Source organism: Cyprinodon variegatus, unplaced genomic scaffold (genome assembly GCF_000732505.1).
Source record: "Cyprinodon variegatus isolate N-32 unplaced genomic scaffold, C_variegatus-1.0 Scaffold341, whole genome shotgun sequence".
Classification (NCBI taxonomy): domain Eukaryota; kingdom Metazoa; phylum Chordata; class Actinopteri; order Cyprinodontiformes; family Cyprinodontidae; genus Cyprinodon; species Cyprinodon variegatus.
The window spans coordinates 839683-852892 of NW_015150794.1; the positions used below are offsets into that span (position 1 = coordinate 839683).

General features: G+C 40.3%; 1 protein-coding gene across 3 annotated transcripts in view; it reads left to right on the top strand.

The window, feature by feature from the left end:
- Positions 1 to 9948, top strand: part of shroom4 (shroom family member 4) — a 97748-nt gene extending 87800 nt beyond the window's left edge. For 2 of the 3 annotated variants that reach the window (XM_015385493.1, XM_015385496.1), the window contains 8 exons: positions 1366 to 1427; positions 3735 to 4451; positions 5032 to 5595; positions 5683 to 5812; positions 7097 to 7198; positions 7634 to 7804; positions 7897 to 8039; positions 8136 to 9948. In XM_015385493.1, the coding sequence (XP_015240979.1) occupies positions 1366 to 1427; positions 3735 to 4451; positions 5032 to 5595; positions 5683 to 5812; positions 7097 to 7198; positions 7634 to 7804; positions 7897 to 8039; positions 8136 to 8292 (2046 nt within the window). In that variant the 3' untranslated portion in view covers positions 8293 to 9948. Of the gene's footprint in view, positions 1 to 1365; positions 1428 to 2726; positions 2789 to 3734; positions 4452 to 5031; positions 5596 to 5682; positions 5813 to 7096; positions 7199 to 7633; positions 7805 to 7896; positions 8040 to 8135 lie in introns of all 3 variants that reach the window. The other variant, XM_015385494.1, reaches the window with a different exon arrangement.
- Positions 9949 to 13210: the final 3262 nt, after the last annotated feature.

Sequence of the window (13210 nt, forward strand, 5' to 3'; positions counted from 1 at the left end):
TACCCCTGTTGGGTTTTAGATATGTTGTTAAAAAATCAGCTCAAATAAAAATTGCTTTGCAAGTACTGATTCTATAAATAAAGAAGAATCAAGAAGAATGTGACACTAACTTTAAACAGCAGACCTGGGGTTTTTTCACTTGAAGAGCACTGAAGCTAAGCGTACACAGCGATTTCTTTCAATGGTTGCATGCAGCTGCAGCTCACACTGTACGACAAAACCCTTTCATCGTACAGTGTGAGTTTACAGCTCATGATGCATGTTCTCACACTGTGCGACCCGATGATCTGATGCGATCTACCTGCTCACACTACGTCTGAGATAAGATTTGTCTATCGTGAAGCCAAACAAGTAGAAGAGGAATATGAAGCTCACTAGGGCGAAACTTGCTGCTTTGGTAATTTGTGCAATTTTGTCCTGAAAGCCCTAAAAAGAAAAGGCGACAACTTATTTGGACAAAGACATGGCTGAACAAATGTGGCTACTATGGTCTGTCAATTTTACAGAAAGAGTTAGATTTCACTCGCGCCCCGATTCCTGATCAGGAGGTGGTCGTGAGAGGCTTATTGCCCCTCGTTACCCCCTGTACACTATACGACGCACGATCAGGCTGAAAGTCGGCCCGATCGAAAAATTCTCGCACTACTGTAAAGTCGGCCCGAAAAAGGGCAAAAAATTGCACCGTGTATTCCCAGCTTAAGCTTCAGTTGTCAGATAGGGCAGACAATGTTTCCTGATCCAGCATAATCTGTAATACAAATAATTTAAAATCCAACAGTATAAAACAAATAAATTTAGCTGCAATAAATAGAGCCTTCCTGTTATCCCCTGAAAGTCTTACTCTCTCTCAGCTTGAATAAACGGTGAGCAGGTCTCAACAAGTTGTCTCAGTTAATTTCTTCTCTACTTCCACTGGCTCCTCGTTAGTCTCTGACTCCTCGATCCGGCTGAAAATACCTCATTTCCAATCATCACCCAGTTTGTGGAATTCCCTATTAGACGAGTTGGAATAAGTTTAAGGTGATGGGAAAAAAAATGCTGGAACTGAGACTAGACTAAATTTACACACAAATGTTGACAAATAGTTGAGTTAAGTGGTGCGCAAACAAGCGTTTGGGTTCAGTTGTACCTGATAGAAAGATATGGATAAAAAAAGAATGTGGCAAACAACAATAGAAGGAAGAAAGTGTCCTTAATGTAGCAGAAAAGGCCTCCACCCTAATCAGCTTTGTTTCCGCCCAAGAATATTGCAGGGTGGAGGAGCACACCCACTTCCCTTCAGCTGCTCCAACCCACAATTTCCACTGTACGGATCCTTTTTTTGCATCCCTTCAGTGTTAATAACCTCATCCAATCTCTTTGCAGACGTTTCACGCTCCGCAACAGGAAACGACCAAGCTTGGCAGGAAGTACAGCCTGACAGAGAGGTGAGTTTCTCAATTTGAACTACTTTCATCACGTTTACTTATCAAACATGAATCTCTTACTTTTCGCTTTTTGTCGGGAGGCAGCATTCAAGACACACACCTGCTTCAATAACCCTCCAGGGTCACTAGGCGGGGTGGGCCCGTTGAGTATCGGCAGGCGGAAAGCCCACTTAGTCACGGCTGGCTGTGATTTAGGTCTAATGAGCTCTAAGTGTGGGGGGGGCAATCATCCATTCCCAAAGTGTGACCACAGTGAAATGCACAGTATTTGGATGTATATAAACATGTAATAGACGGGAGGAGAAAGGCATGTAGGGTATGTGAGGCCTCCGCTCATCTCTGACCTAAAGTGACCTGGGAATCCAGAAAGGAAGCCATTGTTGCAGCTTTTACTGTAGTTTTTTATTTTGTCCTTGCAACAAATTTTATGTTTTCACACCAGTCCTTCAAGACAAGCTATACAATATTAACTTATAACAAATATATCCATATTTCCTGTTTTTGTTTAAGCGTTCCATCAAGCTCCAACCCTACCTAACAGGCAGAGCATTTCAAGATTCATGTTAACGCCGAGTTTTCAGATGTCAAAAAAGCCCTCCAAACAAACGAGTGCTGAGTAAAAACCCTATNTTAAGCTTCAGTTGTCAGATAGGGCAGACAATGTTTCCTGATCCAGCATAATCTGTAATACAAATAATTTAAAATCCAACAGTATAAAACAAATAAATTTAGCTGCAATAAATAGAGCCTTCCTGTTATCCCCTGAAAGTCTTACTCTCTCTCAGCTTGAATAAACGGTGAGCAGGTCTCAACAAGTTGTCTCAGTTAATTTCTTCTCTACTTCCACTGGCTCCTCGTTAGTCTCTGACTCCTCGATCCGGCTGAAAATACCTCATTTCCAATCATCACCCAGTTTGTGGAATTCCCTATTAGACGAGTTGGAATAAGTTTAAGGTGATGGGAAAAAAAATGCTGGAACTGAGACTAGACTAAATTTACACACAAATGTTGACAAATAGTTGAGTTAAGTGGTGCAAAAACAAGCGTTTGGGTTCAGTTGTACCTGATAGAAAGATATGGATAAAAAAAGAATGTGGCAAACAACAATAGAAGGAAGAAAGTGTCCTTAATGTAGCAGAAAAGGCCTCCACCCTAATCAGCTTTGTTTCCGCCCAAGAATATTGCAGGGTGGAGGAGCACACCCACTTCCCTTCAGCTGCTCCAACCCACAATTTCCACTGTACGGATCCTTTTTTTGCATCCCTTCAGTGTTAATAACCTCATCCAATCTCTTTGCAGACGTTTCACGCTCCGCAACAGGAAACGACCAAGCTTGGCAGGAAGTACAGCCTGACAGAGAGGTGAGTTTCTCAATTTGAACTACTTTCATCACGTTTACTTATCAAACATGAATCTCTTACTTTTCGCTTTTTGTCGGGAGGCAGCGTTCAAGACACACACCTGCTTCAATAACCCTCCAGGGTCACTAGGCGGGGTGGGCCCGTTGAGTATCGGCAGGCGGAAAGCCCACTTAGTCACGGCTGGCTGTGATTTAGGTCTAATGAGCTCTAAGTGTGGGGGGGGCAATCATCCATTCCCAAAGTGTGACCACAGTGAAATGCACAGTATTTGGATGTATATAAACATGTAATAGACGGGAGGAGAAAGGCATGTAGGGTATGTGAGGCCTCCGCTCATCTCTGACCTAAAGTGACCTGGGAATCCAGAAAGGAAGCCATTGTTGCAGCTTTTACTGTAGTTTTTTATTTTGTCCTTGCAACAAATTTTATGTTTTCACACCAGTCCTTCAAGACAAGCTATACAATATTAACTTATAACAAATATATCCATATTTCCTGTTTTTGTTTAAGCGTTCCATCAAGCTCCAACCCTACCTAACAGGCAGAGCATTTCAAGATTCATGTTAACGCCGAGTTTTCAGATGTCAAAAAAGCCCTCCAAACAAACGAGTGCTGAGTAAAAACCCTATTAGTTATTCAAAAAATTGTTTCACTGTGAGCGTCAGACGTCCCTTGACTTTGATTTTGCCAACTTTGATGCATGTGCGTCATTCAGAACAATATTTATGACGATGTAAAAACAGTTAGTCTCATTCTTTTTTCTCCCCTCTTCTCGTCGTAAACCAATGGATAAAGGGTGAGATTTTCATCAACTTCAGACTCCATGGATGCTCTGTATCTAAAGTGTCTCACTTTGATCTGTTTTTCTAAAGATGGATGTGACCCATCCATCATAAACTCTCCTTTGTTCTTTTATTTATGTCTTACGGCTTTCCATCCACCACAGAGACTACTCTAGCTGGAGACGAGAGTCCAGGCCGCCGCAGAGCGTCCATCAGCAGCAGCATCCCCTTCATCAGGCGCAGTGGGACTCCAGACGGCCCGCCAGTCGCAGCGATGACCGAGACGGCTGCAACGCCGCCCCCCCGCCGGCTCCCCTTTACCTCCGAGGACGAGCCATGTCTGAAAACGACCTTCGCTTCGAGAGCAACCATCGCTGGTCGCCCTCTATTTACGGCTCCGTGAGCCAGACCCTGAGCGAGATGGAGGAGGGCGGAGTCCCGACCAGCGCTGCCAGGCAGAGGAAGAAGAAAACGCCTCCTCCGCCCAGACCACCTCCGCCCAAATGGGAGCAGTTCCACCGCCGACGGGCCTCCCACCACGCCCTGCTGGCGTCCTCTCCTTTCGCTGCTCCTCCCTCCCTCAGCACGGATGGACGCCACTCGGCTCACTCCCTCTCCTACGCCCCCCCGCCCGATACGTCGAGGCAGAGGTCCTACAGCCTGCCCCCGGAGAGGCAGGAAGCAGAGAGCTGTTTTCAGTGCAGCTGCAGCCGAATCCAAACCTCAACCCTATCCCAGCCGTCCAATCAGAGCGCAGCTCCGCCCAGCCCCATGCTGTCCAGGAAGGGCTTCAGGCCAGTGGCCCCGCCCCATGATGAGAGGGAGGATGAGGTAGGGGCGGAGCCCGCAGCTTGTCCACCAGCTGACAGCCCAGTGAGCAGGTGAGGCGACATCATGACCTTTTGTTAAAGCGTTTTAGCTGTAATATATTCTCCATTAATTTAAAGCAGCTGATTTACATTGATAGTTAATTAACATTTAATTAACCATCAATTTAAAGTAGCTGATTTACATTGATAGTTAATTAACATTTAATTAACTATCAATTTAAAGCAGCTGATTTACATTGATAGTTAATTAACATTTAATTAACCATCAATTTAAAGTAGCTGATTTACATTGATAGTTAATTAACATTTAATTAACTATCAATTTAAAGCAGCTGATTTACATTGATAGTTAATTAACATTTAATTAACTATCAATTTAAAGCAGCTGATTTACATTGATAGTTAATTAACATTTAATTAACTATCAATTTAAAGTAGCTGATTTACATTGATAGTTAATTAACATTTAATTAACTATCAATTTAAAGTAGCTGATTTACATTGATAGTTAATTAACATTTAATTAACTATCAATTTAAAGCAGCTGATTTACATTGATAGTTAATTAACATTTAATTAACCATCAATTTAAAGTAGCGAGGCGGTTTCTGAAATGTCATTTCTCTCCCAGATCATCTGGAATGGACGTGAGCCACAGTCTGGATCCCGAATCACAGCCTGGCGTCAGACCTGGAGCCGACTGGGAGAGAGCCGCCGCGCCTTCCCCCAGCTTAGAAAATGGTCGTCCTGCTGACGCTCACTACAGCCAAGCAGAGCAGCAGCAGCAGGTGTTTATAAGCAGAGGCTTCCAGGCTGACCAGAGGCAGAACCCCCCCGAGTCTGGAACCGAAGCCACGCTGAGCCCGAGCCAGAGCCCCGCCCACAGCCTGGACGCAGAGCTGGAGGTTCCCTTGGAAACAGACATCGATGATTTCCAGGAGCTGCCCGTGGAGGAGCTGCCCATCAGCAGCGAGCTGCCATGCTTCGCTCAACCCGTCACAGTCTTGGAGACGGATATCGACACGCTGCCTGATCCGGGAGACTCGCCGTCAGCCGAAGCTCTGGATGGGAGCTGCTCGCTGGAAGAGGAGGAGGAGCTGGAGCTTTTCCCGCCCAGCGGGGAGGGAGAGTCGGAGACGGAGAGCTGGAGGGGAGGCTGCCCGTCTGCGGAGCACAACACCGACAGCCTGGACAGGTAACTCCACCCCCACCTGACGTCAGCAGCTCCATTTATTATCATTCATCCATGAACCGTTTCCTCTGCTGGTTTTTCTCGCTTCAGGCAGTCTGGGGCGAGCTCCAGCTGTTCGTCTTATTACCACACATCAGCAGCCAAGGCTCAGATTCTGTCCCAGATGAAGGACTTCACCGACCGCGGAGAGAAGCTCCAGGAGGACGAGCTCACCTACAAGGTAGACGCAGGAACCCAACCTCATGTGGAACGGGTCCATCCCTACAGCACGTCTTCTGTGAGGTTTTACTGACTAAACCAAACAGTTTCAACCATCTAGATGAGGAAGTGTCAGAGTTTAACCGGCAAGATTTTAGAACAGGGTTTCCGCAGGTCATTAAAAATCATTAAAAGTCATTAAATTATTTTTTAAATGAAGGTTTTAATTGGCATTAAAATTCATTAAATGTGATTATCGTGGCATTTAAAATGCTTTGTTTAAAATAAATAAAAAACAATTTAATAAAATATATCAGATATAACTGGTTCCGTGTGTTTGCGTGGAACTGTTTCCAGTTGATCGGAAAACCGTATGTTCGTAAAAGAAGCACGAGGCGGAGAAAAAGCTAGAGAACTGGGAAAATGCACATTTCAACTAAAGTGGCTGGAAAACGAGGAATTCTAGACATGGCTGCAGCCTGTCGACGGTAAAGATAACGGAGGATTTTGCAGTGTTATTAAAATATATATATATATATATGTATATATATATATATATATATATACACATACATACATATATGTGTGTATATATATATGTGTGTGTATATGAGAGTCATGGGTACTTGTTGATGGCATTAAAATTATTTCTAAGAGCATTAAATGAACGTTAAAAAGCATTAAATTGGAGTTACTCATTCCTGTATAAACCCTGCAGAACTAATTTCCTCTTAAAAATACAACAAAGTAAATCAAGAATTTAACGCAAACTTTAGGTACCTGTTTAGAGGTTACATTTAACTTTTCCCCCCTAAATACTGACTTTATTTAATGTTACTTTTGATGATTTATTTGTGATGAAGCCGTTCCCCCTGTAGTACCTCCTCAAACCACCAGAGGCTGCTATCCTGTCGAGAAAGACCTGTGGGCTAGAAGTTGATTTAAAATTCAATACAATTTAGTTTTATTTATATAGCGCCAATTCACAACACATGTCACAGGGTTTCCACTGGTCATTAAAAGTCATTAAATTATTAATTTTTAAAATAAGGCCTTAATTGGCATTATAATTCATTAAGTGTGAATATTGCGGCATTTAAAATGCTTATTAAAAAAAAAGACTGAGAGAGAGTTTCTTGACTGTGTTGAAAAAGTTCAGGCTCAGGATTTTTCTTCGCTTTAATCCCTGGAGCAGTTCAAATGGTTTTGGAGTGAGTGAGGTTTTCAGCAGAGTTACCAGCGATGACGAAGGGCTGCCGTTTGTTTTCCGGTTGTGAGTTGAAAGCTTTGTTTCTGTGTTGTGCAGAAGCAGCTGATGGAGAGCCTCCGTAAGAAGCTGGGAGTGCTGAGGGAGGCTCAGAGGGGCCTGCAGGAGGACATCAGGGCCAACGCACAGCTGGGAGACGAGGTGAGCTACTGTTTAATCACTAGATTAAATAAGACTTCTTTTTTACTTTGAAATCAGGATTTGGCTTTTAATCAAAGAAAAAAAGAAACAAGGTTCCCTAAATAAGGTTGAAGGTTAAGTTGAATAACAGGTCAGTTCAGGTGTTTTATAAAATAGGTGAATCAGGAAATTGTCTTTATACCAAACAAAACGATTGACATGGATGCATAAAAACCTCATTTTATATCAGTGTTAAATTCTGTTGAAAGTAACAGATTATGATTAAAAATTTCTCCGGACCTTTACTGGTTGATAATTTTCTTTTTTCAGACCCTGCTGATTTTTAACTGGTTACCCCTGATCTACATCTTTCAGTGTCCAGGTTCTGGATCATCCTTATCGGACTTTATCCCTGATCTCTATATGTTCCCTCTGCCTGCTTCTGAAACCCTTCAGGTGGAGAACATGGTGGTGGCGGTGTGCAAGCCCAACGAGGTGGACAAGTACCGCATGTTCATCGGCGACCTGGACAAGGTGGTCAGCCTGATGCTGTCTCTGTCTGGGAGGCTGCTCAGAGTGGAAACCACGCTGGACACGCTGGACCCCGAGACGGAGCACCAGGACCGGGTGAGGAGGAGGAGGAGGAGGAGGAGGAGGAAAAGGAAAACCATTTTCAATTGAAAGGAGTCTAATCTCTCCATCCTGTGTCTGCCCTATAGCTCCCCCTGTTGGAAAAGAAGCGTCAGCTCATGAGGCAGCTGTCTGAGGCTCAGGACTTGAAGGACCACGTGGATCGCAGAGAGCAGGCCGTCAGCCGGGTTCTGGCCCGCTGCCTCAGCCCGGAGCAGCACAGAGACTACAGGTGAGCAGGAATTCAGCTCGCTATCAACACGGAGCAGAAACTATCCTGGAGTTACACCTTTTCCTCTGTACTCTGTTTTTTTTCTTTCCTCTTCAGCCACTTCGTGAAGATGAAGGCTGCCTTGCTGGTGGAGCAGAGGCAACTCGAGGACAAGATTCGTCTGGGAGAGGAGCAGCTGAGAGGACTGAGAGAGAGCCTGGGCCTGGGAATGGGTTTAGGAATATCAATGGGATACGGACATTACTGTGGATAAAGCTGTAACATTCAGTCCAAAAAGCAGACCTCATGCTTTCATGTTAAACACATACTGAAGGACGGTAACTTGCGCATCTATCTTGACTTTTCTATGATGCCGTTAAATATGAAGCTGCTGCAGACAGTAAGTTCAGCATAAATCTAGGTATTAAAAGCCACTGACTGTTCACCTGCAACCACTGCAACAAGTCAGGGTTAAATGATCTATTCCAGCTCCAAATCACCAACTGAGAACCCTGAAGGTGCTTCTAAGCAAACATTAAGGGATTTTTTTTAACAATAACAGCGACAAGATCCGCTTGAAGAGGGGAGCGACTCTGAGAGGGCATACCGTTTCCAAGACAACGACGAAGAACTCAAACACTTTGTGCCTTAAACAAGTACTGTACAATTAAAGTCACATTATGTATTTTACGTTGTTCTACACTCTGTCGCCAAAGACTTTGACTGTCATTCACTTCTGTTTTCTTTTGTATTTAAATCTCCTGGTTCAGAGAACCTGGGGAGGTTATCTTTGGTGCTCCGTATAACCACACTAAAGCCAACATTTCTCAGCTTTATTTACTTTAAAGCATCGATTCAGCTTCATATAAACTGTTGTATCGTCTGGTTTTGTGTTATTTTGTGTCACATTACTGTATTTGTGGAGAGTTTGACACTCTGTTCACTGTCATATAATCTTTATTTGCAGAAAGGCAAGGTGTTTGTTATGAATGTGGTTTGTATATTATGGTTTTGATTTTTTTTTTAAGGAACATTTGTTGTAAAAGATGAGTGAGAAGATCTGGAAAAATTGAAGTTTACTGTAAATGTTTACAATGAATGAAAGAATCCGAGGAGGACGGATGGTTCTGTTGCATCACGTGACGTTAAGATAATTAAAAACATTTTCAGCATTTTATCCCAAATCATAACCTTTACTGACTTGGACATTTTTATTTAATTTCATTTCATCCAGTGCAGACAAATTTGGATACAAAACCAACCTTTTTGTAAACACATTCTAATTGGTTATTCTCTATCTTGCTAGATTAGGACAGAACATTGGCAAAAAAAGAGGTATTTGATCAGAATATATATGTTAAACAAAACCGTGATAAAAAAGAAAAACTAAGCATTTCAGAAAGTTATATTTTATCGGTCGCTGACTCATGTACGCTGTTGAAAAATATATTTCCATTTATGTACTTCTCAGCCTTCATCGTTGTACAGTAAAGGGCTAGCTACAAGCTAGCTTAGCATACAGACTGAAATTCTTTCACTGTCTCAAACGTTTTGTTATTTTTCTCAAAATTCACAATTAAACACTTTTTTGTTTTTGTAATGCTCAAAATATATTTGACAATAAAGGCAGCACAGAAAACCCTCATGCCAAGTCAGCAAAACTGTTCTGCTAGCTTAAAGCTCCTAGCTGTCAGCCTTTTAGCTATGAATTTTAACACGTATTTTGGTTAAAAATGGCAATAATATCAGGAAAATAGCTCCTTAAAATGTTGGCAGGTTAATTTTTACTGTAACTTTGCCTATTTAATGTGTGTGATCCAAAGGGCTAAAAATTAGCATGCTAGGTCTAAATTAGGCTCTAGCCTACATTCAAGAAGTCTTTGAAATTTCCAAACTTTTAGGGTTTTTTTTTTTTTTTTTTTTATCCTACCCTACGTTTTGATTCTACAGAAGAGGATTAGGGCCACTGAAAAAATTTAAGTTGTCTGATTTTTAAATATTATTTCAGTTTAATATGGGAAAAAGTAAGAATTCTGATTTTTTTTTTTTTCAGAATACAGACTTTAATCTCAGAATTCTGACTTTTTTCTCTCAAAATTCTGATTTTAATCTCATAATTTGAGATTTAATCTCAGAATTCTGAATTTTTTCTCAGAATTCCGACTTTTTTCTCAAAATTCTGATTTCAATCTCAGAATTTATTCTTAGATTTTGAGAAAAAAAAGTCTGATTTTGAGATTAATCTCAGAATTCTGACATTTTTCTCAGAATTCCGACTTTTTTCTCAAAATTCTGATTTCAATCTCAGAATTTATTCTTGTATTCCGAGAAAAAAGTCAGAATTTGAGATTAATCTCAGAATTCCGACTTTTTTCTCAAAATTCTGATTTCAATCTCAGAATTTATTCTTAGATTCTGAGAAAAAAAAGTCAGAATTTGAGATTAATCTCAGAATTCTGACATTTTTCTCAGAATTCTGACTTTTTTCTCAAAATTCTGATTTCAATCTCAGAATGCATTCTCAGATTCTGAGAAAAAAGTCAGGATTCTGAGATTAAAGTCAGAATTCTGAGAATAAAAGTCAGAATTCTCAGATTAAAGTCAGAATTCTGACTTTTTCCTCATATTATACTGAAATAAAATGTAAAAATTAGTTAACCTTTTTAATTTGTTCAGTTGCCCTAATCCTCTTCCGTATGATTTGGTATCAATTTGGTCCAAATTGAAAGGAAGAAAGGACAATGAAAGGTTTAAAAATCCAAAATGGCTGCCACAAGCATCAAATACCTGGCTAGCTGCAGGAAATAAATCCCTTATAGTGCTCTAAAAGATTAGTAAAGATTTTTCTTCAGTAATTGAATGTAAAAAAAAATGCAGAAAGGTGCATTTTTATCAGCTTGCGTTGCTAAAAGGTGTCAGCATGAGAAGTGGTTCTCTGATGTGCATCTTGAACACAATCTCACTGTACAGTTAGTTATTATGATGTGGTCTTCCACTACTTTACCGCCACCTGCAGGACAAAAGCCGCTAGTGAAGGAAAAGGTTAACAAAACTTTTAGAAGGGACATGCTTGAAGGAATTGTGCCTCTTTAATTAATTAGTTTTAAAAAAGAGATGAAAAAATGCAGCAGTCAACATTGTTTCTATTTCACTGGTTAATTGCTGATAAAATGTTCCATTTAGATTTAGCTTCAAGGGTATTCAAAGCTTCTTTATTAGCGCAGTATTCTTGGTTTTAATCAAGCCTAAACCTAAGATTTACACCAAGCTTTGTTATTGTGTATATATTGAATGTGTTTCAGTGCAACAGCATTTTTTATTGGAAATGTATTGATGCTATAAGGACAAACATGTTGGACCTGTAAGAGAATATTTCTTTTGTTTTCCTGTTAAATTTTGCGTTAATAAAGAAAAAAAAATATTGCAGGATGTTGTACCATAAATAATAATTATTTTTAAACTACCTCTGTGTCTCCTGTGGTGATTTATTTATGGTTTGACTGTTTTCCCAAATGCCTTTGTGGGGAAGTTTGCATTTTACAGATGTGTGGTTAAATAAACAAGGCTGGAGTTCATATGGAAGCTGGTAAAGGACAAGTGGAGCGAGGGGAGTAATTCAGAGGGAGCTGCACAGATTTCCCCAGGAGGCTCGTTGAACAGAAATCATTTGTGGATAATACTAATAGTTCTGTTTACGTTGGAAGTGGAGGCTGTTAAAAATCATTTGCGGTTAAGTTAAAAGAGGAATGAGTTTAATTACAGAGTCAGAAATAAAATTACACAGCGGTGCTGTAAAATAGAACGTACCCTTTTGCAGATTTCTTCCATTTTTACATCTGTGTCACACAAACTGGATATAAAATCCACTTTTCAAAGGAGTTTTTAATATGAAACAAAAAAGAATCACCTGATGAAACTAATCTGTATGTGAAAAGGTAAACGTTCACTAAACCTTATGACCCTTTGCCATATTAGGCAGAAACAATACAAATAAAGCTTTGACATGTTTTCATATCTTTATAACGCTGTGTTGTTATTTTCATTTTTTTTCTGGGGGCTCTTGATTTGAATGCAGTCTAGACTAGTTTTTGTTTGAGGATTTGAAATGTGGACTTGTTGGTACGTTTAGATGGTGCATAATCCTAAGTATGGTTGAGCTTACCATGGTTTATAAATATTGTCATACCTCTTATCATAAATATTGTCATACCCATAACTAATTTTTTCAAATTACAGACTTAGACTTTATCCCTTGGGATATAAAGAAATCAGCATTTGCACATTATTGCACTTGCACTGCAGAACTGTTCTGACCACTTCAATAAGTGAAGATTATACAGACTACACAGTGGTTGACTTGGATTATTTCACTACAAACAAACATTAATATATTTAAATTTAGCCCAACATTAAGTGGTGTACAATTGTGAAAAAGGGGAAGAAAATTATGTGATTTTAACTATTTCTTTTCACAGTGTGAAAAAAGTATTCATCCCCTTTTCGTCTGTGTGCAGTTGCCTGATAATGACTAGAGTCCACCTGTGTGTTTTATAATCTGCTCTGTGATGGCTTGGTGGGAATTCTAGAAAATGTAAGTGGTTTTAAAGTAAAAGTGGTTAAAAACAAGAAAAGGAGGAAGATGTGAAAGTTTGTGAGCACTGATCACATTGGAAGAGGTGCATTTGCAGAATAAATGCTCATTGGTTACATGAGTTCCAATGTGAACCGTATAAATCCTCCACCACTGAGAGGTTTAAATGTCAGAAGTTTGGTGATCAACAATGTGGTAGACAGCGTGGATATGAAAAACATGCAAAAGATGCACCAATTAAATGCTGCAACTGTGGAGGAGGAGTGTACTACTGTCTATATAGGATGTGATGTCAGCAAAAGGTCTGAAGAAATAGAAAAAATGTGACTAGAGCGATGAACAGGTTATGATGAAGCTGCAAAAGGAATCCCACCAACATTGACAACATAAAAACAAGTAAAACAAATTATAAAGTCAAATTTGATTTGATATTTGTCATTTATTGTGTTGGGTTAGTTTAAACCAGGAGTCACCAACCTTTTCAAGGCTGAGGGCTGCTTTATGGCTACTGAGTTACGGGATTGGCTACCGATACTGACCTATAAACTGAGCGATCAGTGTTCACCTCAACTCCATACATAATAAACATACTTTTTACTGG